The sequence below is a fragment of the Manacus vitellinus genome, unplaced genomic scaffold, assembly GCF_001715985.3.
Source record: "Manacus vitellinus isolate BGI_N305 unplaced genomic scaffold, ASM171598v3 scaffold_4_pilon, whole genome shotgun sequence".
Classification (NCBI taxonomy): domain Eukaryota; kingdom Metazoa; phylum Chordata; class Aves; order Passeriformes; family Pipridae; genus Manacus; species Manacus vitellinus.
The window spans coordinates 10639379-10667248 of NW_021940604.1; the positions used below are offsets into that span (position 1 = coordinate 10639379).

Below are 27870 nucleotides of genomic sequence, written 5' to 3' on the forward strand. Positions count from 1 at the left end.
CAGTTAAACAACTAACTTCTGCCAAATACCACTGCATCTTTAGAGCTGTTACCCAACTGCAAATCTTGTTTCTATTTTGTACACTGAAGTGACACCTAGAGGTTGTCCCTGCACGTGACAGATTCTACCCTTTTGCTGAAAGTTAGGCTCTGATAAGAACATTGATCCATTCTTCATCATTCTGAAATTTCTGCAAGATTTTCAGAATATATCTGATATCAACAAACTTTCTATCTGTACACTACAGTAAGCCATCACTTCTATTTCCTACACAGACCAAATGTAAGATAATGGGAAGCATTTTTCTATGCAAGCCCCCCACAACTGAAAAATCAGGTGAACACAGTGAGCACATGCTTTTTAATCCATTGAAAAACTCCATGCATCCATAATTGCTGTTCTAACTTTTTCGAAAACCTTGCTTTCCTCCTTCTAGCAGAATAAGAATTGCACACTTGTCTATGCATTTGGGCAAGGATGTGTTGTGTTTGGAGCGTGCTTTCTTTTCTTTGGTCTGTTCCACAGGCTATCAAAGTATAGACAAAACTCATTCTATTATTCTGGGCGCTGTACAGGTTCCCAGGCTGGATTTCTCAGGTACTGCTACTGACTTCTATTCCCTTTGTACTAATGAATGAAGTTCAAATATTGCAAAAAAATTTTCACTATCAGAAAATGGAAAAAAAATAGATCCATGACACTGACATTGGAATACATATTGCAACATCTTCAGATGTAATGAAGGTGTTATTAGCAATGTTAAGAACTGCTTAATATCAGCAGATCAGGTTATGCACTATGTAAAGTAGATCAGAAGAACTGATGACATAGGACCTCATAAGAAGTAGCATGGGGGGAAAAGTCTTGTTTAGATCAGCACATTAAACCTTGGCTTACAGTAGCTTTCTATATGGAACATTTTTAACTCCAGAACAGTGATTTTTAACTGTCCCAGGATGAAGGTACCAAATATAACATAGACTTATTGGTTTTATCACAGAATCTATTCTTTATGAATTAAAGAGCTGCAGTGTTTTCATCTGCCTATAGCCCAAAGAATCCAACTAAAGTCAGCTGAAGAGGTAAGATGTATTCTCCTCTGACATGGAAAACGGACCACTACTTGCTTATAGAACTTAGAGTGCACAAATACCTTGTGTTTTTCATAGGTGTAGTGGCCACAGAACTTTTTAAGACATTCTCATGAAACAAGTGTTCCTGGAAACTTGACATAAGTTTGTACAAGTAATAGGAAAACCTGTTGATGTCTAGTGCCAAGTTTATTTAGAAGGCTTTGTAGCCCATTACTACTGCTGACAGATCAAATATCAGACATCAAATCTGCTTTCTATGTCAGTGATTAAAAATGACTGTTTTTTTAACCATAACTGAGCCCTCCCAGCTGCCATAGGCCACTGTCGTGGTTTAGGAATGGTACTCCCCAATTTACTGTTTCCACTAAAAGTGCAAAACCACACAAAGCTCAGTCAATCCTTCCCCTCCTTTTCCCTCCCCCTCCCTGCTGCAGCAGATTGGAGAATTGGAGGCACAAAAGGCAAAGATCACGGGTTGAGGTAAAAAAAATTTACTGGAAACAGCAATGAGATAATAAAATGAACAGTAACAGCAATAATATTAATAACAAAAGTGTACAAAAGAGAGAGTGCAGAGCTTGACCTGAGCAGAGCCACTCCACCCTGACTGCTCCCTCTGGCTTGGGATCAACATTAACCCACAATTATGTCCACCCTGGCCTTGCTTGGCCAGAAGGGACCCCTTCTCCCTGGAAGAAGAGTCCCTTTTCCCCCTCCCCCAGCAATGATGTGAGGTGGTACAGAATAACCTCTGGGTCCTATCCATGTCCCCTCCTGCCTACTGCAAAAACTACCCCTGTCCTAGCCTGAGCCAGGACAGCCACTCACTCTGCCAGGCTCAGCATTTATCCAAACTCTGGAGGAGTTCTGGGATCTTACATTTTAACAGATTTGAAAAAGCAGGATCTTTCTTCAGTCTTGCTCTCAGAAAAGCCATCTGGCAATAGCCTCAACATTTACCATCTAAGAATTACAAGCCTACATACCCTGAGGCTTTATATGGTGGACACTAATCCACATCTTCGTCCTTCTTATTTAACTCCAATCCTAATCCTCAGAGGAAGCATAATTTCAAGGATGACAGCACTCTTCAGAATTTACCATGAGTCACTTTTCATTTCAACCTGCCTTGCTCTCCACATCAGTTTGCCATACCCAGCAATATATTCTACAGTTCCTGCTGTCCCAACTTTAATCATGATGGAGAGTTCATTGAGACAGCACTGGAGACTGTGCTAGAATATCTGTGTACATGCACAGTATGTAGGTTTGCGTTTGCTGGGGAGGAACAGTGCTTATGCATATTATACCAGTATTGCAACCCATCCCAGAAAGGGGTGGGGTGGGCGGGGCTTTGCTGGGTGAGCAGCGGCTTCTTTTCAGTTTGCAAAAGTCTTTTGGTGATCTCAGAATGTGTAAATCATTAACTGTCCCTTACAACGACATAACTGCAAAACTGTGCAAGGGAGCTCTCAGGTTACTGTGCAAGCTAGTGTATTGAAAGCTTTTTGGAGCCTGTCTTCACAGTCACTGTCCTGTAACAGATTCTCAAGAAAATGTCTAGTTTTTAGTACAACTTGTCAGATCGTGACTGACAAGTTAGGTATAAACCTTATCTGTTTCTTGACCATTCACTTAAGAGTTGGACCCGATGATCCTTGTGGGTCCATTCCAGCTCAGAATACTCTGTGATTCTGTGATTGACTGTACTGGTGTTGTCAGGATTGGTACTGATGTTTACAAATGAAAACATTGAAGAGGTAGCTTTTCTGCTGCATCCTAAACAATTTGTGGATATAACATAAGGCTTATCAAACAGAGGTAACACATCACAATAATCAATAAATTACTATTGTCTTGGGGAAGCATTTTGCCATTTTGTCTACATTGGAAGTTGGGGTTAGGATTTGGATTAGAATTTTTCTGAACCTGCTAGGTTACAGACATACAGCGTGGCCTTTGATTAGGATGTTTAACTTATGACTAACCCTGAGACCGTTTGAAGTGTCTTGGCTACTGTGAAAACTAGCACTAGAACTGTCATCTAATTATACATCAAATATAGACATAACAAATAATGTCACAACCATACAACTTAGGAAGTAACATCTAGATTTCTGGTCCTGTTCAATATAAGGCCAACCTTAAAGTGAAATCAGGTTGTTCAAAGCCATTATTTAATGGAGTTCGGGGTACTACCAAGGATGGAGACCTACAAGAATGCAGATACACCAAGGATAAAAAAGAAGCACAAGAAATTCTGAGGAGTTGGTTTTTGTTTGTATTATGCCAAGGCAACCCAGGACACCTGCCATATGAAAAAAGAAATACCCCTACCTATCACATGAATGCATGCAAGCATTTGAGAAAGCAAAGGACAAGTAAGTACCAGAAAGAGACAACAGCATCTGTCACTAGTAACGCCTGAGAAACAAGGAAGCAAGGTTTCAGAATGTGCATTCTTTTGGCAACCAGTGTAAATTCATTCACAGAATCTGAAAGATGCTACGGGAACTATGTCACAACCATAGGATCACAAACAATAGTTCACCTCTAGGTAGTAAAAATTGCTCACTGTCAACCAAAGGCTAATTTTACCCAACTTTGCTTCTGAAAAGATCTGACCACATTCATTCAAAACCTTTCATTAATTTCTCAAACTCTCTAGTGCACGAAGGAATGATCTACAGTTTTAATCAGATTTTACACGGAAGAAATTAACACAGATTTCTTTCACTCCAGTAATGAGTTATTATTCCTAAGAGGAAAAAAAAAACAAACCAAACCCAACACTGCTTAAGTTAGCTACTAAATCAGAAAGCTGATATCCATTTCAAACACTTGACAGACGCCCTCCTGACTCCAATAGAGCTCGTTACCCTGACACTTCATTCTTCCGCAAGCAACTTCCGTTGAGTGCTATTATGGACTTCTGACGCATTTTTCCAGTGGACCATAAGGTATCCCCGAGACCGTTCCCGGTTCTAATGCTTTTCACAGTCTCTCTGTCTCTTTTTTTTTTTTTTTAATTAAATTCCAACCTCGCGTTTCCAGAAAGGTTTTCGTAACCTACTCATGACGCATGAGAGGCAAACACCACTGTGAACAGATACGGAACTCAGGAGACGGTACCGCTCAGCCAAGCACCGCGATTTGGTTGAGTAAAACACAACAAAACAACCCTCAACAGCCCCGTCCCCGCCGCGGGGAGCGCTGCCCTCCGCGGCCCCAAGCGACACGGCCACCGGCGCGCCCGCTCCTCCTCGCCCCGCTTCCCTACGCGCCTGCGCCGTTTCCTTGGAAGCTGGGGTTGTTTTGGGCAGAACCACCCGCGCGGCTGCGGAGGGGGGACCGGGAGTGAGCTCACTGGCGGGGGGGAAGGCGGGGCACCCGCAGCTGCCGCCTCGGGAGCGGACGGGACCGACGTGAGTGATGTCCGCGGGGGCAGCGGGGCCGCGCCCCGGGCAAGGGAGCGCTGAGGCTGCGGGTCCGCCGCCGGGCGCCTGCCCCCGCTCGCGCGGTGCGCGCGCCCCCAGGGCGGGTGGGGCTGGGTCCCGCCTCCCGCCGCTGTGCCCCCCCCCGGCTCTCTGCCGCCGCGGGGCGGGGGGCTCAGCCACAGCCCGCCGTGGCGGGGAGGTTGGCGCGGGCGGGAGGCAGGAGCTGGGAGCGGGTTGGGCGGCGGCCAGCGCGGGCCGGTAGCGCGGGGATGCGTGGGAGGCCTCGGCGCGCTTCGGGAAGCAGTGGGAGCGCGTCCCGCTCCTTCGAACGCCGTGGTTGCTCAGGGTAACCCCGCGGGTTGACTGTCGGGGCAGGCGGCCTAGGGAGACCTGTTTTGCCTGCCGGTCTCGGCGCAGCGCGTGGTGGCACGAAGCAGTGCCGCGGAAAGCTATCCCTTGAGCAGTATTATTCCCCCCCCCCCGTCTTTACAAGCTTTGTAGTTCACTCGGGTAACATTGCGTGGTTAGTTTATCCCGCGGCACGTGAACACACAGTGCTGCTCCTTGCCTGGCACGTTGAGCTCCAAAGCCGGGATGCCTCCCTCCCATGAGGAATGTGCATCTTCACATCACGTGCTCATTAAATAATTCCATTGGTTAATCCAGTGGTGGTGCGTGTTGTGAATTTTCATTTATAGCTGTTTTATCTACCACTGTTCTTCTAGGCAAAGCAAAATGCTGCATTGGAAATTAAAATACTTGGTGAGGAAGCATTTTCATAATTATCAGATAAGGCAGAGACTTTAATAAACAGTAGAAGTCAGCTATATTTCCTTACATAGAACTGAAGTCCATAGTTTTGTTATCAGAGCGGACCGAGTCTGTTTGCAACTTTCTCTTCACTAAAGCTACCAAATTTCTGGGGGAAAAATACCCATCCCAACAGTTCCTCTAAAGCTGAAGCTTTCTGATACTGCTAGAAAACTGAGAGTAGCACCAGCTTTTTAAAACATCTTTTTAAGCTAGTTTGAACACAAGGTTTTTACAGGCACATCTAAACTGGAAGAAGGCTACTGCACTTCTGGTAGTAGTGTTTATTGATATGCAAGTACATAGATGGTTACATGATAATAATAAAACTTTCTGTCAGTTTCCTGGACTTAAATACTAAATTTTCTTTAATAAAACCAGGTTGTTTTTTGATGTCACATTTATCAATGGTGAAGAGAAGCAGATTCAGTTCAGTGTTATTTTGCTCTATGATTCTGAGTTGAAGTTCTTTCAGATTCAAAGTAGTGATACGTACGGGTAGCAGCATTAGAAACCTGCTAGTAAAACCTAAGATTTCTAATTATGATCTAAAAGATAAGTAAACAAGGCCTGATGTTCTACTTGTTGAGAAAAGAAAAGTTGAGGATTTTAGTTTAGGAAAATCCTGAGGTATGCAATTATATTTTGTCAACTCAGTTTCCTAAACGGTCCTAATTGGGTAGGAAGTTTGTCACTTAGCAATATGTAGTACAGATTCTGTATGTTCTGCTCATTATAGTGTAGGTTTGATTTATATCTTTTTTTAGTGACTAATAAAAGTGGGGTTTGTGAACGGTGGCCTTTTGGACATGTTTAGCACAGAGAATTCCTATATTACAGATGTAGAATATAGGAAATCAGTATTGCAAAATATTGTGAAAAGAGCAAGAATTTAATATGCAATCGCTTTTATAAATACATTCTATATGCATTTTTAGATATAAATATATATGTATATATGTACATGTAATATGAGAAAAGAGCAAACTAGGTGATTTTTGAGAAAGTGTATAGTAATTCTTGAAAGTTTGGACTTCATTAATTTGTTTCTCTGGTTATTCATGGTGGCTGGAATATGCCACTGTTCCAGGTATGTATTTTTGTCATTCCTGAATTGTCTTGTATTTTCTAACATGGAAGAGATCCAATCTAATTAGGCAAAAATGTATTTTAAAAAATTAATGATAACTGAATTTATTCAGCTTGGGGCACTGTGGTTGCTGAACTTTGATATACCATTAAATCTCTCCTATTTCAAGGTGAGATTACACTAAGTAAACAGCCTTGATCTTACCCCTGTTGATTAATGATCTGTATTTACGCAAGTCTAATAGTTGCTTTAATGCACCATGTAAAAAGTCATGAAATTCTAAATTGGAAACGTATATTAAATAATAGCACTATCAGGAGGACTTTATCTCTTAATTTTGTTGCCACAAGAGGATAGACAATTACTGAATAAATAGGCAGAATGATGGTAGCCGTGAGGTGAGCCTGCCCTCTGGAAAGGTGTTTGTTTCATTGTGAGCAAATGTATCTGCAAAATTAATTTACCTCTAGGTTGGGTTTTGGGGGTCTTTTTGTGATCTGATTTATTTAACCTTTGACCATAAAATTATTTCTATACTTGGAACAGGTATGTACTTTAGTCATTTTGCTTTTGTGTTCTATATTATCTCTCATTTTTTGTTTTAAGAGCCCTTTAGCATTTCATTTGTTTGTAATTAGTTTTCAAGGGCTGATTGCAATCACTCAACTAATCATAAGAGACTTTTCCATGTTCCTGTGGTCCTCAGTGAATGATGAAAGTGATAGAATCTGCTGTATTTTATAAACATGTCTAGTTTTCTACTTTTCTAAATTATAGGAGTTTTCTAGACAATTGTGAATTGACTACTTGAAAAGCAGCACTTAATAACTGTAGTACTTTTAAAATGCCCATTTGATGTTACTAAGTATAAATTGCAAAAGCAGTTTTATTTTCCAGTGGTGTTTTCTGGTACCATTTCTTGTAATAAGTGTTGCTTTTAATTGTTACTGGTTTAGTTGTGACAGTAAAGCTTTGCTTTGCGAGTCAAAACATGTTTCAGTGAGTGAAAATATTGTAACCTCATGAGTGTCATGGTGAAACATAGAACTAAACTTTTTTTTTGCTTCCAATAAGGTCCCTTCTGGGACCACCACACCATCCTTGCTCATTTCAAACATCCTTAGAATGCTGGATACTTAATGTAAATGCTTTGCTTAAGATATAAAGTAATGACACCTTACTTTTCTGACTAATCAACAGTTCTATAATCCCAGACCAACCTGAACACTTCTTGCTTTTTTTTTCTTAATTTGGTTAGGTTTGGCTATCCAGCAGGCCACAGTACGCTAAGTAACAAGTGTGGAATGACTTGAAGGTATGTAGCCTGTGCAAGTTAACACTGTGAAAGAAAGATGAGAGGGATCTGAGGGTACGGTGGTGCAGATTCTTGGGGACCCAATATAGCCTCAGCTCTTCCCTGTGCTGGTATAAGATGTGTGTGCCCAGGAGTACATGTTGAGGCCCTGTGGTATGTCTGGCTCACTTTACTGCTATTAAACTCTCAGCCTCAAGTCAGAATGGCTACACGCGAACCGCCTATTAATAATAATCCATAATAACTCCTAACCCGTATATAGGTGAGTGTTAGGTGGCTTGGACCAAAGTGGGGCAAGAGTAATGCAACCATATCCTGGCAGTATTTAATGCTATGTGTTAATTTGTTAGGATCGATGTAGTCTGGGTGTCTATTCAATTTGAGTTCCTGGTGTTTAACAGGACATTTTGCCTAGGGAGAACTTGGAGCTATTGCTGGATGGGATGTCAGGGAGATAGGTACAATAGTTTGTTGTCTGGAAGGCTAAGGGGAATATAACACCTTCAGAAATCTAGGTTTCATTAGTTCTGCTGTTTACAAAACAGCTTTTTGTATTAAAGTTTTTTGTAAAACATTCTGAATTTTCTTGATGAAAAGATAAAGCTGTGTAATATTTTTTCTTGCCTTCAAGCTTTGTTTGGATTGCATTTGTAGGCTTTTCTCCACAACCAGTAGGGCCCAACATTTTTCTCTTTAGAGAAATGAGTTTCATGTAATTGCTTCTCTGTTTTGTGAAAAATACAAATGCTTTGTGAAAACATAAATATTTAGAGATTTGTAGTAAAGTTAGATTTGCTGGCAGCTACTAATCTTTGCTTTGGAAGTTATGAGCTGACTACAACGTGATTTCCTCAGTGATGCTGTCAGGATAGGAACCTGATTAGAAAGGCTTCAATATAAATGGCTTTGTGGGTCATTATTATTTAAATAAACTGTTGGGTTTTTTAGAAGATTGTAGGACTATAGTGCTGAATTATGTGGCTATTGCCAATTGTAGTGTTGTTATTTATTTACTCTCAAATAATAAGTATCAGATGCTGAGAATCCTGAGCTGTACTCAATATTAATCAGCACACATTCAATTGTTAGTTTCAAGTCTGTGGACCAGTTATGTTAATGAAAATTTTTAATTACTTTAAATAGAACGGTGAATTCTGAGGAAGAGGCAGCTGGTGTTTTGAGCCACTTCTAACTGAGGACTGAAAATGCCAGCAGGTAAGAATACTTTGTGTTTGATTTCCAGTACTTATTTTATAGTTAGAACTGGATGCAAATGATAGAAGTTACTTCTGACTTATATAAATCTTTAATACTGCACTGGCTTCTTTTTGAATGCATGATTATAGTTGATTTTTGAAGTTTTGGGTTTTTTTTATTTTAAACTTGGGGACTCTTGTAAAAATTGTAATGGCAATGATACATATACTGTAGCTGAGGATTCAACAGTCTTTTTCTTAACTGAATACTAAGTGAATTTTTTGGTAAACTTTCCCTGATAAATAATTCTCATCCTTTGCAATTTTAAATCATGATTGTGCACTTTTTTAGCAATGGTGATTATTGAGACAGTGAATCATACTCTAGATTTCTTTTTGCAGTTGAAAGTGAAGCAAAGGCAAAAACCAAAGTCCGCTTTGAGGAAATCTTCAGACGCCATGCAGGCCTAACAGATGCAAAGAAATCAAAGAAAAAGAAGTTTGACTCTCCGGAGAGTATTGTGGTGAGTTAGAACACATATAAGTTTTGCTTGATTGCCTTCCATAATGGAAAAAAGATCAGGAAAATGTACCGTAGAAAGGAGCTGTAAACATTAAAAAAAAATGAAGTATAAATTATGTTTCTACACGTATCCCTTATTTTTGATGTGGCTTTTATTTGTTGTTTGCGTACCAGCAATGCATCCTTGTAATTTGGAGGTATAGACTATAATACTGGTAAAAAGGAAGTGGCACATGCAGGCATACATTTACCTAATGCCCGCCGGTACTTTGTTTTCAATTCACATTTTTTCTAAAATTTTTAAGATTTTCAAATTCAGTATTGACTTTACTTGGAGTTAATTAGATATTTGAGGGCTAGTAGAATTATGGCTTTAAAAGTATCTGATTTCGAGAGTCCTACATCTGTGTAATAAAAGTATGTCCATCTAATACAGCTGTGAATTGAAAACTGATGAGAAATTGTAATAATACTAGAGATAATAATTAACTTTATTCAATTTTCTACTTTTTTTTTTTTAATTTGATGTCAGTGATCAGAATATTTCTGCATGTGCTGAGCTTTGTGTCTAAGTGGTCCTGTGTTCACATGCCAACTTTTTTTAAAGATTTTGACCTTAGCTTGTGACTTGCCTATTAGGAAGGATTTTATCACCCTGACTTTATGGTTAAATGACATTTTTATTTGTGGCATATCTGTCATTAAAACAGCCTCTGAATTATGGTTCAGATTCTAGTCTTTTTCCTGAACAGGAGAATAAATGTCTAATATGAGTCCTATATATACTTGATTATTGACTTAGAAGATTTGGACTTTAAAAAGAAACCAATTTGCTTAAGAGACAAATGTTCTGTTTTTCTACTTCCCACTTGTTAGGTTTTATGTTTTAAGTATTTTTCCTTGCAATATCCTTATCAGGTGCTGGAAATGAATGTTCCTTCTTTAATATTCATTTAAGACAAAGAAGTGGTATTTAGTGTAATATCAAAATGTTACCTGTCTTTATTATATATATTAAATATATTCAGAATAGTTATATTAAACTTAGTATTGCTATTTTGTCTTAAATTGGCAATTTGAAGTTTAATTTTATGTGGACTTTAATAATTTATGTTCCTTGAAGTATATTGTATTTAGTCAATAGTCTATACAAAGAATTAACATTATGTCTAAAATATATCACAGAGAGTTCAAGGGTGGGTTTTTTCCTTTTTTGCTGGCATTTGTCTAAATACAAGACTAAATTCTTCCTCAGTTAGGTTAACCTTCTTTATGAAATGTGAATTATTAATTGTTATTTTTAAGTATTTTTAAGTACATAATTATGTGTTCATATGCAAATAGATATTACTCATAAATATTTTACACTTACTTTGGTTTTAAATTTGGTTTCCATTTCAGAAGTCTCTGACGTAAAACACTAGTGTTTTGGAGTTACCTAGAAACACTTAAAATCACAATGACCTGAGTCAAAATTAGTGGTATGCAAGCAAATTAGGAAGCATTTTTAGGATCAATGTGAAACCTAACTTTATGGCTTTGTTGAAACTAGATTTTTACCAATCAAAGCAATTAAAAACTAAGAACTTTCCTTAAAGTGTGGCAAAGTTGCAAGAGCTCAGACTGGTATTTTCCGTGCTGGTTGCTTTCAAGTAGAAGTTTCTGTAAAAGCTTCAGCAAATAAACAGTCATTTCTCTGTAAGAAATAAATGTGTGTGGGAGTGGAGGGAGGAGGAGGTAGATGGAGGAGGTTTGCTGGTTTTGTTCCCATTTTCTTCAGTTCATATGATTTAACTATACAGAGTTTCACATATCTTGAAATAATGTGAAATTTGTCAGTGATGGTTGGCTTTGTGTCACGCACTTGCTATAAATGGTATCCTAGGTTTGATCAGAAACGGGTCATGGTTGAGAGCATATTTCAACTGGAAATGTACCAGTCTACTTCCTTCCTTTGTCTTTGCTCTAGCCTTTCTTAGATTAATAAAACCTTTTCCCTCATATCCACTGTTTCTTTGAAATCTGAGTTCTGGAGCTGCATGAGGTTGCTGTGATTTTAAATGACAGAATTGAGGATAAGGAGATTGCCTGCCTGCTTGCCTGTGCTGCTCTGTGTGCCCATTGCCTGGAGACCCTGTCTGGGGAGAAGGGAAACAGCCTGGCTGGAAGAGGAAAGGTTGATGTCTGTAGGGCAGGATGAGTTTAAGTCACAACTAATAGGAAAGAGGGGCTTGTAATGGAGATGGAAATAGGCATCAGCTGTGGCCAGTGCAAGCTCTGTTTTGCTGTTCAGTAGCCACAGGAGCAGTGGTGTGAAGCCTAAAGGCATGGCTGAAGATACAAGCAATTGAGACACACTCAGAAAGTGAATTTGCTAGTATCTTTTCTAGGGCAAACGGTCACCATAATTTTTTTACCAGTTGTTCCTCCTCTTACAAGTTGTTAGAATGAGGCAAGCTTCAGTTCAGGCAATATGCAGATTATTTTGCCCAGCTATTTTAATCTGTCTAAGGTCAGCAGGAAAATTTAAGTTTATTTGGTTTAATCTAAATTTTATGGTAGAAAAGAGCATGTTTAACTCTGAAAACGTAAGTGAATTTTTCTACCAGATGAAAAGCAAGATCCCATAATGGAGGCAAAAATTTCTTTCCTAGACTGTAGTCTGATCAGATTACAAATTGGGGTGGGCGTACATTGATACTAAGGTTTTATATTCAAGGCAGGACTGCAACAGATTTACCTGTTTGAAGCTTTATATTTCCTGCTTCACTGAACCTGCTCCTTCTCTTTCTTCATAAGGCCCTGAATGACAGGCTGGAGTCTGGAATTTCATGTGGGTACAGATAGTAGGAGTCCATCATCATGCTTGACAATTATTGTATTCTTTTGGGTAAGATGGTGGTTTTACAGGTTTCTTCTGACCAATTCAGTACTTTAGCATCTGTCTCAGATGTAAGACCTGCAGAGCTTTAAGGTTGTAGAATTTTCCCAGGTTCTGCTTTTTTTGGGCATGCTGACAGACACTGAGTAATTATGGAGATTTCTGCTGGGTTTTATCCATTCGTTTCTTGTGTTTCTTGTTTGTTTCTGCTTTGTTTCCTATGTTTCTTCATTTCTTGTGTTTAAAATAATAGAACTGCTAATAGTTGACTGTATAATGTACCTACACGTTTTCTCAATGTTTTTTGTTAGAATTTGGTGAAACTTGTCCAAGCCCATCTTATCTGTAAATTAAAGGTCTTCTAGCTTAGTGCGTCTACATTTTATAGTCTTCTATGAGCAATGGCAGTAAAATTGGTTTCCTAGCACATGAAGATTTTCTTAAACTCAACAAATCAGCATCACAAGTACATTCATTACCAATTCAGTTGTAAGTAAGTGGTTTTTTACAACTGGTACATATCAGCGCTTCAATGGGCTGGCAGTGTCCACCCCTAATTTTTCAAGGTGTGCCTGTGTTAGGGAAAGAAGTTCAGGTACCTTTGTAAATCTGGTTATGTGAGTTTCCAAATACTCGTGACAAACTCACTTGATATGTTGCTGGCTTCCACTCATGCATATTTGAGAAGCCTTTTTAAAAAGGCATTAGATTATTAGGTGTTGTCCCTTCTGTCAGCTCTGGGACACAAATGGCGAGTGATGTGACCTGAGGTTGGCTCATTGTGATATGAGCCTTGAGTGTTAGCCCACCTGCTTGCATCTTGGCTGGCACCCATCTCTCTCTCCTATCAAGCCGGTAGTGCAAGCAAGTCTGTTTTCAGGAAAGAGTGTTTCCTCTGCCCTGGTGTTGTAATGTAGCCATGGAGCTGTTTTGAAAAAAAGCCTTCTTATTTGTTTCAGATTTTAAGCTGAAGTCATGTTCAGGTCAGAGGCCTGTCTCTGGAGTTAACTCCAGAGGGTCGAGCTGCTTTTCCAGCCTAACTGCTTTCTCTAACTCAGTTTAAGTGTATTTATGTATTGACAATTGCTCTTAGTTGGTATTTCTCAGTCCTGCATTTCAGTCAGAGAATCTATACCAGTATCCCTGCCTTTGCCTGAGTCCTAATCTGATGGCTTTCACTTTATTGTTTTGTGACTCCTTTGCATCTTTCCTCTCTATTTAATTACATCATATAACTACAACATGTGGAAAAAGTGGCCTGAATTAAGATCATACAGGCTGTGTATCTGAGGAATTTGTGTTTGAACTGTGGAAGCAGCTTTGTGCTGCCTGCAGTATCCATAAATGTGCTAGGAATTTGCTGTAGTTTGAGACTGGGTTTTTTTTCATTACAAGGATAATCTGTGGTGTTTTTTTTTTCCTATAAGTAAATTTGCTATAATTGTGTGCTTACTAGTTGTGACACATATTTGTGTATGTATGTTTTGTTCCTTCTCACTACAAGAAACACATTGAGGGGCTGGAGTGTATCCAAAGAAGGGCAGTGACACTGGTGAAGGGTCTGGAGGACCTGTCTTATGAGGAGCAGTTGAGGGAGCTGGAGTTGTTTAACCTGGTGAAAAGAAGGCTTAGGGGGGACCTTATCACTCTCTACAACCACCTGAAAGGAGGTAGATTGCATATGAGGAAAAGCTTCTTCACTGAAAGAGTGGTCAGTCATTGGAACAGGCTGTCTAGGGAAGTGGTTGAGTCACCATTCCTGGAAGCGTTCAAAAGGCGTGTGGATGGTTTAATGGTGAGCACAGTGGTACTGGATTAACAGTTGGACTTAACGATCTTAATGGTTTTTTCCAACCTTAAAGATTCTATCATCTATGGTTTTTGTTGGTAGGCATAATAAATAACAAGTTCTAGTAAATATTTCAAGCCAGTTTTTGCTAGATTTCTTTAAGGAAATGATTTCTTTAAGGAAATGATTCTTGAATATCACAGTTGTTTTAGAAACTTCTTGGGCTTAATGGATTAATGTTCTGTGAAAGACAAAGCATGACCTCAGCTATTGGCCACTGTTGGGTCTTAATTGTTGGTGTGTTTTAATCTTCATTCCTCATACTCTGCAGTTAAAGCCATTCATAGAAACAAAGGTAAGGAAGTAAACTATTTATTAGAAGTTTTTGTTTCTGGTTTGTTTGTTTTTTTTAGTTTATACCAAGCTTAATGCTTTAATTGTTTTCTTTCCCTTACTCTGTTCTGTATTTCAAGTGATCTATATGTGATTTTCCACATCTTCTTGAAACACTGATTTATGAATAAAAATGATGTTACTGCTTTGTTTAAGCAAGTATAAGATGAAGATACAAGGACAGTTTTTTCATTATTTGGTGTTTAAACTATTTTTAGACATATGAGCTAAAAATAAAGATACCTAATGAAAAGGTATATGAATGGCTTTAGATTTTATGATGTCTTAGATAAGTATACTAGCATGACATTCTGGGTGGTTTTTTTGTTAAATTTATACTTTATTTGTGGAGTGTTGTTTAAGAATTAACATTAATAAGTCTAGTCATTGCATTTTTAGGTCTCTAGTTGTCTGTAGTTTCAGATGTCAGCTTTTACTTATGTGTTAAATTTTGTCTTTGTGTATTTTTCTTGTCGCACTGCTTTTATTTGTCGATTTTCTCATACAAATAGTAAACTTCCTTGTTTTTTTTTCTTGTGCTTTTACTCACATACTTCAAGTTTGCCTTTCTTTTTCCTTCATTCTCCTTTTTCAGTTCTTGTAATATTTTCCGTGCTCACCAAGTTCTCTCTCCAAGTGTCAGATGTGAATAAAACAAGATAGTGAGGAAGGTTTGCAGGCTCACATAATTAAGGGCCTAGAATATGAAGGTAGATGGTTTGCACATTGGGTATTCTCTTCTTTCTGGTTATAGAATACTGTTCTCACAGGTGGGCATTTTTAAGTCAGGATATATCCTCCAAAGCATGATTGCCATTGCAACTTCATTCTCTGTGTTTTCTTCTTATAAGCTTGTATGTTTTGGTGATCATTTATTATACATATTGTCCCTCTTTACAAATATTTGAGGCAAACATGATTCTGTAACTGGGAGAAGTATCCCAACTAGAAAGGGACAGTGTCTGTGTTTATTGAGGAAGAGAGTCTTGGCAAATAAAAGATTGTATGCATATACATATATTTTCTCCAAACTTTTTTATTTTTAATTTGCTTTCATTGGTTTTTAAAGTCCTTTCTGATGTTTCATGATGAGTCTCTAAGGGATTTTTCTGGAAGACAACAGAGTAAATGAACCTCAGCAACTTTATAGAAGTTTTGTCGAGGATCAGAGGTCTGTGTGTTGACCTCTTTACAGAATTAGACAGTTACTTGCTGTGTTCTTTGGTGATATCACAGAATCATAGTTTGGATTGAAAGGGACTTTTAAAGGTCATCTAGTCCAAGCCCTCTGCCATGATCAGGAACATTTTCAACTATATCAGGTTGCTTAGATCTCCTTCCCATCCAAGGGAGGTAGTATTATTACCTTTAGTAACCCAGAATAGAAACTTGAAGGGAAGAGGAAAGTTTACAATGTGTTTTCTGTAAAACCTCCAAGAATTAGAAGTGGTGCACAGGCAAATGCATTAGCTGAAATTCATCTTTGCTGTTTTTGCAAGACTGTTCTCTAGATTAACTCTCTGCCATTCCACTAAGAATAATGTGGGGTGGGTTTTTGTTGTGGTTTTTTTTTTCAACTTATATTGGTTTGGGTTTTTTTAGAAGTCTTAATGGAAGTCTGTTTTTCCGTTTTAGACCATTCTTAATATGATTTCATTGATATATTTTGAGAAGCAAAACATCTGAGCCAGAAGTCTGTCTCTTAACTTGCATTTTCAATGGATAAAAATATTTGGTTTTGTGCTGCATGTAGTCTGCAAGTCTTCCATAGTGTAAACATTGGCATCTGTTTATGGAGTAGACTTGATTTCTTTTTTTACTGGGTAAACATAAAAGTTATTTAAAAACATAGTGAAACATTGAGGATCAGGTGGCCAAACACGAAATGTTTTTTCCAGTGTGAATTTTCTGTTGACTTTCAATCTGTCACTTGTAAAATCAAAACAAGAAAATAACTAAATCTTTGATTTCGTTTTACTTTGTGTAAGATTGCTGAAGGAATAACATGATGTGCTACGTTTATCTACATGATTTTTAGTACAAATGTGTTTTATGTTCTTTTCGTTTATAGCTTGATACCTTTAGAAATAAAATTGATCTATCTAAGGAAAGTGTGAATGATGAAGCAATTATAAACAACACATATAATCCTGAAGAGGAGAGTCCGCGATTTACAAAAAATAAATTGAGAGAGAAAGCATCAATTGCAGAGAAAATAAACAATGATATAGTTAGTGGAGAGAAGAAAAAGCAACCAAAGTCAAACAGGAAGAAAAAGAAATCACTGTTACAAGAACAATTTAATGAGGAGGAAGATTTATATGAAGCTAAATTGGGGAGTTTTGAAAAAAAGACTAATGATTTTCCAAAGAAGAAAACAAGAAGTAAATCACAAACAGATGTACTTCCTCAAGAAGCAGATAGAAAGATTAAAAATTCCTTGACTGAAGTGAGAAATGTAACTGAATTAGAAGAGGAAGAGCAGCTAATTCAAGCCTATCAGCTGCATGTGGCTGAGGATGAGGCAAATGCAATTAAAAAGAAAATGAGAAAGAAACTTAAAGAACAGATGTCTGAATCTACCTCCGCTGTTCAAAGCCATGAAGTTGCATTGAACAATGAAGTGGGCAAAAAGAAAAAAAAGAAGAAAGAAATAGCAGTTTTAAGTGAAGCTGAAACAAGGTATCATGATAAACTGTACACTGTGTGTCTGTGAATCTTAAGCAAAATGTTTCATTTTGTTTTAAGATAGACAGAAGCTTTCTGATAAATTGTTCGTATTTCCTAAGTGATTAATTGGATGAATCTGTCATGGAAAATTATTACCAGATACTTTTTCAAAATTCTGTCATGATTAATGTTTAACTCACAGATTGTTTTTAACTTTTTTTTTTTTAATGTCCTCCATTGCTATTTGATCTGTGTTTTCTGTGGAACTCGCTCTTAAGTAACTGAAGATAATTTTATGCATGATTTTATTTTTTTTTGTGATAAGTGATGGCCCTGATCCAGCAGAAGAGCATTAGCTTAGCTCTAGTCACAAGAGTGGTTCTGCAATTGTGTGGAAATTAGGGGGAGGTGAAGGAGGGAGAGCAGTGAGAAAGGCAAGACAATAATGTGGGGGCTGAGGAGTGTTGCATTTTCAGCATAAACAGATGATAAGTTGCAGAATTCCAAGTGGATTGGTAATGGTTATGAGTAATTGTATCAGTTTATGCAGTGGAGTGCAGTTGCCCTGATAGTAATTCATTACTTTGCAGTGCAATGTCCATTTCTGAGCTGCAGCATCATCCGGAAAAAGATGGCAATGAAAGTCAGTCACCCGAAAGACTATTTACATCAGAAGGACAGACACTCAAGGAAAGCATGGATAAACAGAAACCTAAAGCCAGGAAGGTTAAAAAGAAAACCAGAAAAGGTCTACCAGCAAAATGTTATAATAGTGTATACTTTGCTACCTGTTTTTTTTGTGCTGCTACAGAAATATTTATCCATAGTGGTAACATAGAAGTTGCTTAATAATAGTGTATTATTAAGATGCATATTCTGTTTTTTTAATTATTATTTTATTATTTTTTTTACTTTATGCTAAAAAATGGTTCATCGCCACTGTTTTGACCTGATGGCTCAATTCAAATGTGAGAAATACTATTTCATGCAATGCGTAGTAAAATTGGAGAACTTGATTCCTCAAATATTGTGGAGGCCAAAGTAAGAAATCAGATTTTAAAAAAAGGAAATTACTGAAGCTGATGAGGAGTAGGTATCTTGATATCTATCAAGTATTGTAGTCTCCTCTTAACTTGTAAATGAGGAATTTCTGAAAACAGTGTTTGGTATATTCAGGGAAAAATACACATGGAGAAAGCATCAGTTTCTACTTGCCTTTTTTTTGTCTGTTTTTCTAAAACAAACCAAACAAAACAAACTGCAGGCTGTTGAACTGTATGGATTTTAAGTCATTGTGGCACAGAAGAACCTCAATCAAGAGGAAGACCTGTGATTTTTAAATTAAAATGTTTGTTATTAGGAATAGATTATATTAATTAATGTGTACTTCTGTGTATGTTCATACATGTTAAAGATGCTGCAAATTCGATAATTTTATTTTAACCTATTACATAAAGAACACTTTTAATATTATTGCTTTACTATTGTTTGAGAAGACAATACAGAGCATTTTTACTGCTTTGAGGTTATTATGTTCCACTGGTGACAGTTTATTTACTTTGTTCCTATTTCTAGAAGAAACCACAGAAGTTGCTGTAGAAAATGATGAGGAAAAGAAGAATTCAGAAATGTCAACTCAGTCTAAATTTGGTTTTGCTGATGATCTGATTTTGGGAGTTTATATCCATCGATCTGACCGACTTAAAACTGATCTCTTGGTATCTCATCCTGTAGTTAAAATCCATGTTGTTGATCAGAGAAGTGGCTTATATGTCAAGAAGGATCACAGGTGACTTTTAATAAACTGTTTCTATTATCAATGTTTACAATAAATAGGTATACTCTTCCCTAGAAAATTAAGTATAAAAATGAAAACAATGCGCAATTTTAAGCATGCGTAGTCATTCGTTAGTTTCTACATCTGTGTTTCTATGTGTGTGTGTATATATACATATATATACCTACAATCAATGATGGTGGCATTTGTCTTTTCCTTTTGGCACTTTTAAATGCTCTGCACTGCTGTATTGCTCTCGAGGTCCCCATATTTGCAACGCAGTTAATTCTATATTCTTTCCAGAGAGAAAATTTCCTAAGTCCTAAAAATATGTAAAAGCCAAGGTTAGAATAAGTAAGCAAAATTCTTGCAGTATAAATAATGCCTACCTTTTCTTTTTTATTAAAGAACTTCTAAAATCCTGAAATAAAGTTTAGTTCTTCATATTTCTAATTGCTTGAGTTGCTTGTTTCCACTGTCATTATGCATGATTTTCCTGAAACCCAAATTTTAACTGTGTTTAAGCAGTAGGCTCTACCATGACCATTATGCATAAATTTGCTAACAGTAACTTAATGGTTAGGATTTTGAACTTTAGCCTGCAGCATTTCTATATACATTGCAAATTGTGTTAAATTTTGGATGAGTTTTTTTCTAGAATCAAACAAATAGTTTGCTTTCAGTAATTGAAAATACTGTTTTGCTTGAGGTTTTTTTTTAATTGCTCTAACAATTGTAACTCTCTGGAAATTTTCAAGCAGCAAGGGGGAAGTTTCATCTTATGAACAAGAAGAAATAGAGCACATTATTCCTATTATGACTCAACCATATGACTTTAGACAGTCTAAATCAACAGTTCCAGAGTGGGAAGAACAAGTAATATTTAATGAGCGTTTTACTTATTTAACCCAAAACACTGAAGAAAACCCTCAGGTTATCCTGTTTTTTGAGGTAAGGTTAAATATTTTGCATCCAGTTTATGCATATTCTGATTTTTGGTTTGTTTCTTCAGCAGTATATATTTGACTGATTCAGATGTTTTGTTTTAGTTAGAATGGGTTAATAGCATAGCCTTAAGATACAGAATTAACTGGAGATACCAAAAAGTGTTTTTTCATAAAATAAAAACAACTCCTGTTTTGATAGTAATAAAGAGTACAAAACTTATTAAATCAACTGTCAAACTTCTGGGAAAGGCTGGTAAGATATGAAGGATATCACTTTTTCCTTTTCACACTCTTGAAATCTGAAAAGAAGTACCGGAAACTGAAAGGCAGAATTTGTCTGCTTGTAGCAACAGCTCATTGTACCAATGAGTAAGCTGTTGCATTGTTTCCATTAACATTTTACATGTCTACTACTTCTGGCCCCATCTTCATAAAGTAGTTATTAATTTGTCCTCTATATTGTAAATTATATATTCAACATAATTTTGAGCTTAAGTATTTCAATATTTGTACAGAGAGATTCTGTAGTACTAACCTCAAAATGGTACCCTAATACAATAAATATTTTTTCATTCCTTGTTTTTTTTCTGTTTCAAATAGATTGAATATAATACATTACCATGTGTTTCTTTATGTTTTGTGATGCTTATAAATGAACATACTTATAGAATTAAGAGTCCTTAGTTGCTTAACACAAAACTAATTATATTTGTAAAGATTCTTCATGGAAATCAAACTGATGTTAGGACCACAAAAAGTATGATTACATTGCGAGTATGCTGTTTGACTTCAGCGTGGTTTATCAACTGAAAAATCAATTTGAAGAAAGTATGATTCTAAGGGGAGTTTTTTTTGTATACTGAGATAAACTTCCAAAAGTACCTAAATATGATAAAATTCTGGTTCCTGACAGAAAAATGAAGATTCTTATGCGCATCCCTTGAAGTATTCAAGGCCAGGTTGGATGGGGCTTTGAGCAACCTGATCTAATGAAAGATGTCCCAGCCCATGAGACAGGACTCTATAGTCTTTGAAGATTCCTTCGAGCCTAAACCATTCTATGACTGATTCTATGACAAAAGTGATAAATTTAGGAAAGGAAAATTAAATTTGTGACTGCCATTTTCCATCTGGATTAGTATGCACCTAGTTTTAGCTGTCAGATTTGTGATCTCTATGACTTCTGAAGTGTATAGGATTTAAGAAAATTACACATTATTGTTTCCTCTTTTACTGAGACAGAAGGGAAGCGAAAATAGGTTTTTTTAAGACCAGACGTTCTTTTTAATGCAGGTCATAAATAGCCATCAGGTAAATGCATAAGGATCTGTCATTTCTAATTGTGCCCTTGGATGGGAAAAATACTGGTTTTGTAATTTCTTAAAATTGAAATCTGTTTAATTTAGTGAATTGCACCTAGCATATTTTCAGCAATTATTTTTTAATTACCATGAAGTTCGTTAGAAATACATTTATATTCCCGCTGATACTTCTAGGTCCTTGATTGTCTAAGTATGGATGAAGTGAGAGCCAACTCCAATGTACAAATTCAGGAAGGTCATTATCGAAAAATTTGTTGGGCATTTTTAAAGGTATTGTAAATATTTAATTAAAGAAGCAAAATTTATAAATATTTTTATCTGAAAATCTCTAACTGTACTTAGTAGGGAAACATTTTTTTAATATTTTCAACAACAGAGATGGGGGAAAAAATTCCTTGCTTGGCTGTTCTCTCCTTTCCCTCTTCTTTCACCTGATAAAATCAACACATTAACAAGCTTGACAATAAAAAATATGTGGGTTTTAAGAAAGTATAGAACGTGTAAGTTTCTTTTTTTTCTTCATAAAGTACAGAAAAAGATTTTCTCTTAGGGTTTTCTGTGTGGTTGTGTGATTTTGAAGAAAATGACAAATCCACTAATTTCTGTACCTCAGCTGTTCTGTATTCTGGTGGCATTTTTAGTTGTCCAATCTTTGAAAAGACTCCCTAGCCCAATTAGAAATTTCCTCTCATTTTTAGTTGTGGCATTGGGAATGCTGTGACAATTGATATACAAATGAGGCAAATGTGAGATACTGGTAGTTTAGCCAGCACATGTGTACCTTTTTACCCTTTTAGGAGAGACTTGAATGTGTCAGTTTGTTCTTTAAGAGCTGGCAAGCTTTAGTTTCGTTGAGGATTGTTTATTAACACCTAGCTGCATGGATGATAAGCACTGAGCAGTCTACAGCATGAGAAATACAGGAGAAGATAATGGACTGCAAGTTTAGGTGAAGGGAGTGGGACCTTCATATCAGTTCAATATGGAGATTCTTCTTAGCTCTGCCCAAGATGAATCTACTGGAAACAGAAGTCTGGTACAGCATATCTGGGTGTATAGCTGTGCATCCAGGCATTCAGGACAGCCTACTCCTGAATGGAGGGAAGGGTGAATTTTCAGCATAAATATGAATAAAATGGTGGCCTGTTCTTTGTTCTTACTTGTCTGTCTGCATTATCCTTTTATCTGTATCAGTCGAAGTAATGTCCTGATAAACACTGACCAGTGTTAATGGCAGTAGGTACACTTGTTCTTTAGTTCAATAGACAGAACTCTGTCTCCTCTGAAGTTGGAGATGCTACAGCTTTGCTGTATCTTCTGCTCTGAACCAAAGCCTTAGCAATGCCCTTTGTTGCAACATTCAAAGGAAACAAATTTGGAAGAGGCTGTTTGTGGATTGGCAGTTGTTTGGGATTTGGTTGATTTTAGCAAGTAATAATTAAAAAAAAACAAAGCCAAAAAAACCACTAATCCAAAACCAACAACAACCAACCAACCAACCAAACAAAACCAAAAACCAAAAAAAAACCCCAAACAAAACAAAAAAAAACACGACAAAAAAATTAAACCAAACCGAACCAAAACAAAAAAACCCGAAGTAGTACTACAGAGGTCTTCCCACTTTCATGGTATTACTGCTGTGAAACATGTTTCAAAACTAGGCTGCTATCTAAGCTTTAATCTTAGTGATTTGATCTTGGGGCATTTAATAATGTTAAATTCATTACCACTTCTAGGATTAGTATATTTCTGCAATGGGCAGTGGATTTCAAGAGTTTATACTGGAGCTAAAATACTAGAAATTATCAATTACTTTTATTTCTCGTATGTTAACTTTTTCTTCCTCTTTCCTCTAATTAATCACCCTTCCAGCTTGTAGGTGCAAATGGAGTTCTAAACATTGGTGGAAAACTTCGTCTGCAATTATATTACCCACCTTCAAGGACCAAGTCACGTTCAAATGTTGTTGAGGTTTATGACTGGTGGGCAAAATGTCCTAGAAATCGTTACCCATCAACTTTATATGTAACCGTAAGAGGCATAAAACTGCCGGATCATGTAAGTTAAATATATAATATATAAATATATTTACAAATATGCAGATTTTTCTGCAGGAACTAGTAACTAGCTAGAGCATGTGCATCTGTGTTTGTATACATGGATATAAAAACTGTGCTTGTATGCAGTATATAAAATACATTATAAGAACATTGCATCTGAAGATATGTTTCAAACTCAGCTCTTCCTAGTTATCTTTGAAAAATAGACTTACTTTCCCATCTACAACTTTGAATGTTTTGTCACTGACAGAAAACTTTTAGAGTAATTTCTTGAAGATTAAGGTTCCTTCTTATTAGGGGAAATGCCGTTTTAAGTCACTGGACTCGTGCAGGTGTGTAAATTCTGTGAGAGAAGATGTAAGTCACTTAACTCTATTCCCTGCACCCTCAAGCTATAATGAGCTGTATTTTTTTTTCTCAGATGAAAACTCCTTTAAAGATAGGCTTACATTGGTATGGGCTGAGGTGCACATTCAAGATAAATACAGCATTTCCTTTTCTAGTATGCAAGTACAGTATTGTTCTATTATATAATTTTCTGTTTGTATTTAGACCTGTAATAAGTCTTTCTTATGCTCACTGTTTGTACAGTCAAGGGTGATGTGGAAGGCTGGTGAGATGTGCCTGGACAAAAACCGAGCTAATCTGTAGGATTAGTTCACAGGGTTTGGGACGCTCTAATTTGTGTACTGGAATGACATCTGCAGATCTCCTGCTCAGTCAGCTGCTGAGCTTGTTAGGAAATCTGTGCACTTTACTTGAGCAGCTGTGCTTCTTTTTTTCTGGAAGTCCTCTGAGCCTGTCTTTACCATGGTCTGATTGTTTTCCTGGTAGGTTTAGGTGCTGTCACTGGTTTACAACTGTCCCTACTTTACAGTCCTCTGTGAAATTCAGCTGATGTGGTGAATTTGTAGGCTTTCTGACCTGTGCCTGACTGGATTCATTGATTACTGGTATTATTTCATTCCCGTTCTCATAAATGCCAGATTTGGTAAGGCTGGGATTGAGCTCCAGATAAGAGGCATGGCATGACAGTTTTCTATGCATAGATTTCTGCTTCCATTTAAGATCTCTTACAAATTCTGCCTAGTCTGCTTCTCCAGAAGAGTCCAGATCTCACATACCTCTGCGTGGGCTAGTAGATGTGAAAATAGATGTCTCGGATAAAACAGGGCATTTGCATAGAAGTTGACAAACAATTTAAACTCCTGAATTGATTTCTACTTGCATAGTGGGTGTCCAGCCTTCTTTTTTAGTCACAGGAACCTAGACAGTGAATACCTAGCTACTGTAAGCCTGGAAGAAAACAGTAATTTTGCGTGGTATTCTGATGTGTTTCTAAAGAGAATTAGTAAAACAGATCAGAACTGCAGCTCTTGCTGTATGGCCTCTGTGCCTCTCAGAGGGGCTGCTGGGCTGTTGCCTAGTCTTGAGGTTTCCTGTGTGTTCAAGCTTGGTGTAACTTGTAAGTGAGGTTCAGTGAGTGTACTTATGGAAATCTGGAAAGTATATATGCTTTACCTACTATTAAAATCATAAATGTTGTCAGTCCTCCTTTCTTTGCAACTATTGAACGTGCACAATGCTGGTAATATCTTTTGATATCAAGAGTGAACAACACTGGTAATATGTTTTAATATGAAGAATGGGGTTTGTTACTGAAACAGTATTTTGATTGCAAGGTAGTAGGTTAATGTCACTACAACTATTTACATGCTGGAATGCTTTTTTTATTTTTTTATGCAACACCCTTGCAGTAGTACAATACAATACAGGAGTATTACTAATTTTCACTGACCTGGATAGTTACTAAAAATAGAAAAGAATCAGTTATTTGATAAATCTGTGATACCATCTGATTGACACAACTTTAGAAGCTTGGATTACTTTCTGACTTCCTGGTTACTTTAAATGAAGTTTTTGCAATGCAGTTTTTATGTATTAAGCCTTTTCCAATCGCTGTGTTTCAGATGTAAAAATGGAATACATTTAAAGTTAAAATCTTTTCAGAAATTACATTGTTCACTTCAAAAATATTTTTCCTTGATACTTAGTTTTGTTTGCCTTAAGGTTGCTCCTTCTTTTCGCTCTATGATAGCTGTTCAGCAGGAACAAAGTAATACAGCACTGTCTGAGCTCCAGAGAGAGGGATATGAACCTTTTCCAGAGGAGAAAAAGGAGCCATTTAAATGGTCAAGATTGCCTGGACAGGTAAAGTGTTTTTCTTTTGTTTTTAAAGGAAAATAATTTAAATAGCTACTATATTTTTCTAACTGTTTTTATGGTATAAGTATTATGAAGCAAGTAATTAATTAAAATTAAGAAAAATATTAAACAAAACACGAAAAAAGTCTCATAGATAGCAGAGGATGCCTAATCTTAGCAAATATGGTTGATTTAACCATTTTTTTTTCCGAGAACAGTCAGGTATTTTCATCTCCAGAATTCCTCAAGAATTTGAAAGAGTAGGGTTATACGGCTAATGGAAGTAAGACAGGAAACCTGTTCTCAGATTTCAGCTTGATTGTAAATATATTTTCTTGAGATTTTTTGTTTGTTTGTTTGTTAAAGTTATTTTCATAGTATAACAGAAAGAACTTATATTGAAGAACCTTCCTAAGAAGGTTTTTGCTGACTTCATCCTAACCCCTAACCCTAATGAAAATCAGCAGTCATAAAATGGGAATATTTTTGCAACTATGTATAGGATGTCCATGCAATAATTTCATATCATTTTGTAGAACAGCGTTAGCACGGGTTCATGACTCTATACAAATTCAAAGCATAACATAAAGATTTGTTAAGAAAGAGTGATGATTTTTATTTTGGTTCCCTACTGTAATTCTTGTACGGATACTTTTGAAAAGAACCCTTAAATATACGTGGACTTGATTTCCAGCACTGTTTGCTAATAATAATAAAATAGTAAGGAATAGATTAGGGTTTTTACAATGGGAATTTTCTTACCAAAAATGGCAGGATACCTGAAAGTTGTATTTAGGTTAAGTATGTTACTTTATTAGCTCATTTATGCTTAGACTAGTCCATGGGCATATTGAAAAATGGTAGCAATGATGATGCATTTTGTGATGTGCTGTCTTGTGAAAAAGTTTCAGTAAGGTTAGCATGATGTGGTATGTCTGTTTGCTAAAAAATATTTGAAATATGCACTGGTTTAAAATTTAATAGTGGATCACAATTATTATTTCCTTTTTATACATTTAAATTACTGTTTTGCAATTAAAGCTATCTTTGTAAAGATAAACAATATGTCTGTATCTGTCTCCATAGATGGATGATATGTTATTTTTTAAAAATGTTCTATAGAATTATGACTTATTTGATACATGAATTAAATATTAAATTCATTTTATATGTGAATTATAGCTACATGACCTGGAAATGAAATAAGTTTTTCTGAGCTGAATTACTAATTCAACATAATATTGTTTTATTTTAGGACAAGTTTAAAAAGCATAAGAAACCTTAATTGCATATATAGTTTTTAACAAGATTGATAGTGTATATACAATTATTTCATGAGTAGATCTATTTGTTTGTAACAAATGTGGATAGAGCCTAGCCATGATGATGAGATCTATTTCTATACTTTTAAATGAATATAAATCTGTTCACACTCATCTTTCATTCCTAAAGGTAAATCAGGTTTAGGTTAAATAATCACATAGCTATTGTGGATATTTTACTTCACCTTAAACTTTGAAGAAAGTGTTGAAGAAAAAGCCCTTGGGTGAAAAAAGAGGAAATATTTTGGAAGAAAGGAAAAGGGAGTAAAATGCCTGTGCAGTGTTTTGAAATGTTTCATCTCTGGTTGTATCTTTAAAAGTCAGGTATTTAAATACAGATGAGGAATGCTAAAAGTGATTTGGTAAACCCAAGGTTTAAGTGCCTGTGGTTGGACTTTTGAGTTCATTAAGTCACTGAAAGTTGTGCTTAGACTCCTTAAACAAGCTTGACTTACAGTCTAACTGCACAGTTTGCATCACTGATGATAGACATTATTAAGCACTTCTTAAAATTAAGGAAATTATTTTAATTTTAAATTTTCTTAGGTTTTTAAAACTTTCTAGTGGTTTGTAATAACGGGACAGAAACAAACATACAAACTAGATGTAGCTTGAGTTATGCTGCAGAGCCATCTCTGTATATAAGGTTGAATTTTTCTTTTAAATTCCATTAAGATGTTACTAGCTTTTTAAAACTTACGGATGTCAGTAGCTAAGAATGTGTTTTAAGTGTTAGATAGTTAATATTCATACCATTCTTCCCTGAAAAGCTAGGCTTGCCGCATACCAAACAAACACCTGTTTTCACTGCGAGGTGGAGATATGGGCTGTTTCTGTGTTCGTTTCTCTCATGATGGGAAAATGCTGGCAGCAGCGTGTGCAGGAAGGAACGGCTATCCCATTGTTTGTAAGTTTAAATATGTTCCGTGTTTTTCTTATAATTCATGTAGTTTGCAACTAAAGGTTAAAAGATGTATTTTTTAAATTGTCCTTTTTTTAGGGGTTCTGTTTTATTATTGTGTTTTGCAAATTCTTATCT

General features: G+C 36.5%; 1 protein-coding gene across 9 annotated transcripts in view; it reads left to right on the forward strand.

The window, feature by feature from the left end:
• Positions 1 to 4466: 4466 nt before the first annotated feature.
• AHI1 (Abelson helper integration site 1) overlaps positions 4467 to 27870 on the forward strand; it is a 93921-nt gene continuing 70517 nt past the window's right edge. Inside the window, exons 1-12 of one of the 9 annotated variants that reach the window (XM_018078258.2) lie at positions 4500 to 4519; positions 7707 to 7746; positions 8890 to 8961; positions 9345 to 9466; positions 16600 to 17210; positions 17789 to 17946; positions 18774 to 18987; positions 19734 to 19926; positions 21419 to 21514; positions 23117 to 23302; positions 25375 to 25515; positions 27606 to 27738. In XM_018078258.2, the coding sequence (XP_017933747.1) occupies positions 8952 to 8961; positions 9345 to 9466; positions 16600 to 17210; positions 17789 to 17946; positions 18774 to 18987; positions 19734 to 19926; positions 21419 to 21514; positions 23117 to 23302; positions 25375 to 25515; positions 27606 to 27738 (1864 nt within the window). In that variant the 5' untranslated portion in view covers positions 4500 to 4519; positions 7707 to 7746; positions 8890 to 8951. Of the gene's footprint in view, positions 4520 to 4828; positions 4878 to 5183; positions 5294 to 5936; positions 5972 to 6153; positions 6978 to 7574; positions 7747 to 8889; positions 8962 to 9344; positions 9467 to 16599; positions 17211 to 17788; positions 17947 to 18773; positions 18988 to 19733; positions 19927 to 21418; positions 21515 to 23116; positions 23303 to 25374; positions 25516 to 27605; positions 27739 to 27870 lie in introns of those variants that run through there. The other 8 variants (XM_018078257.2, XM_018078255.2, XM_018078256.2 and 5 more) reach the window with 8 other exon arrangements.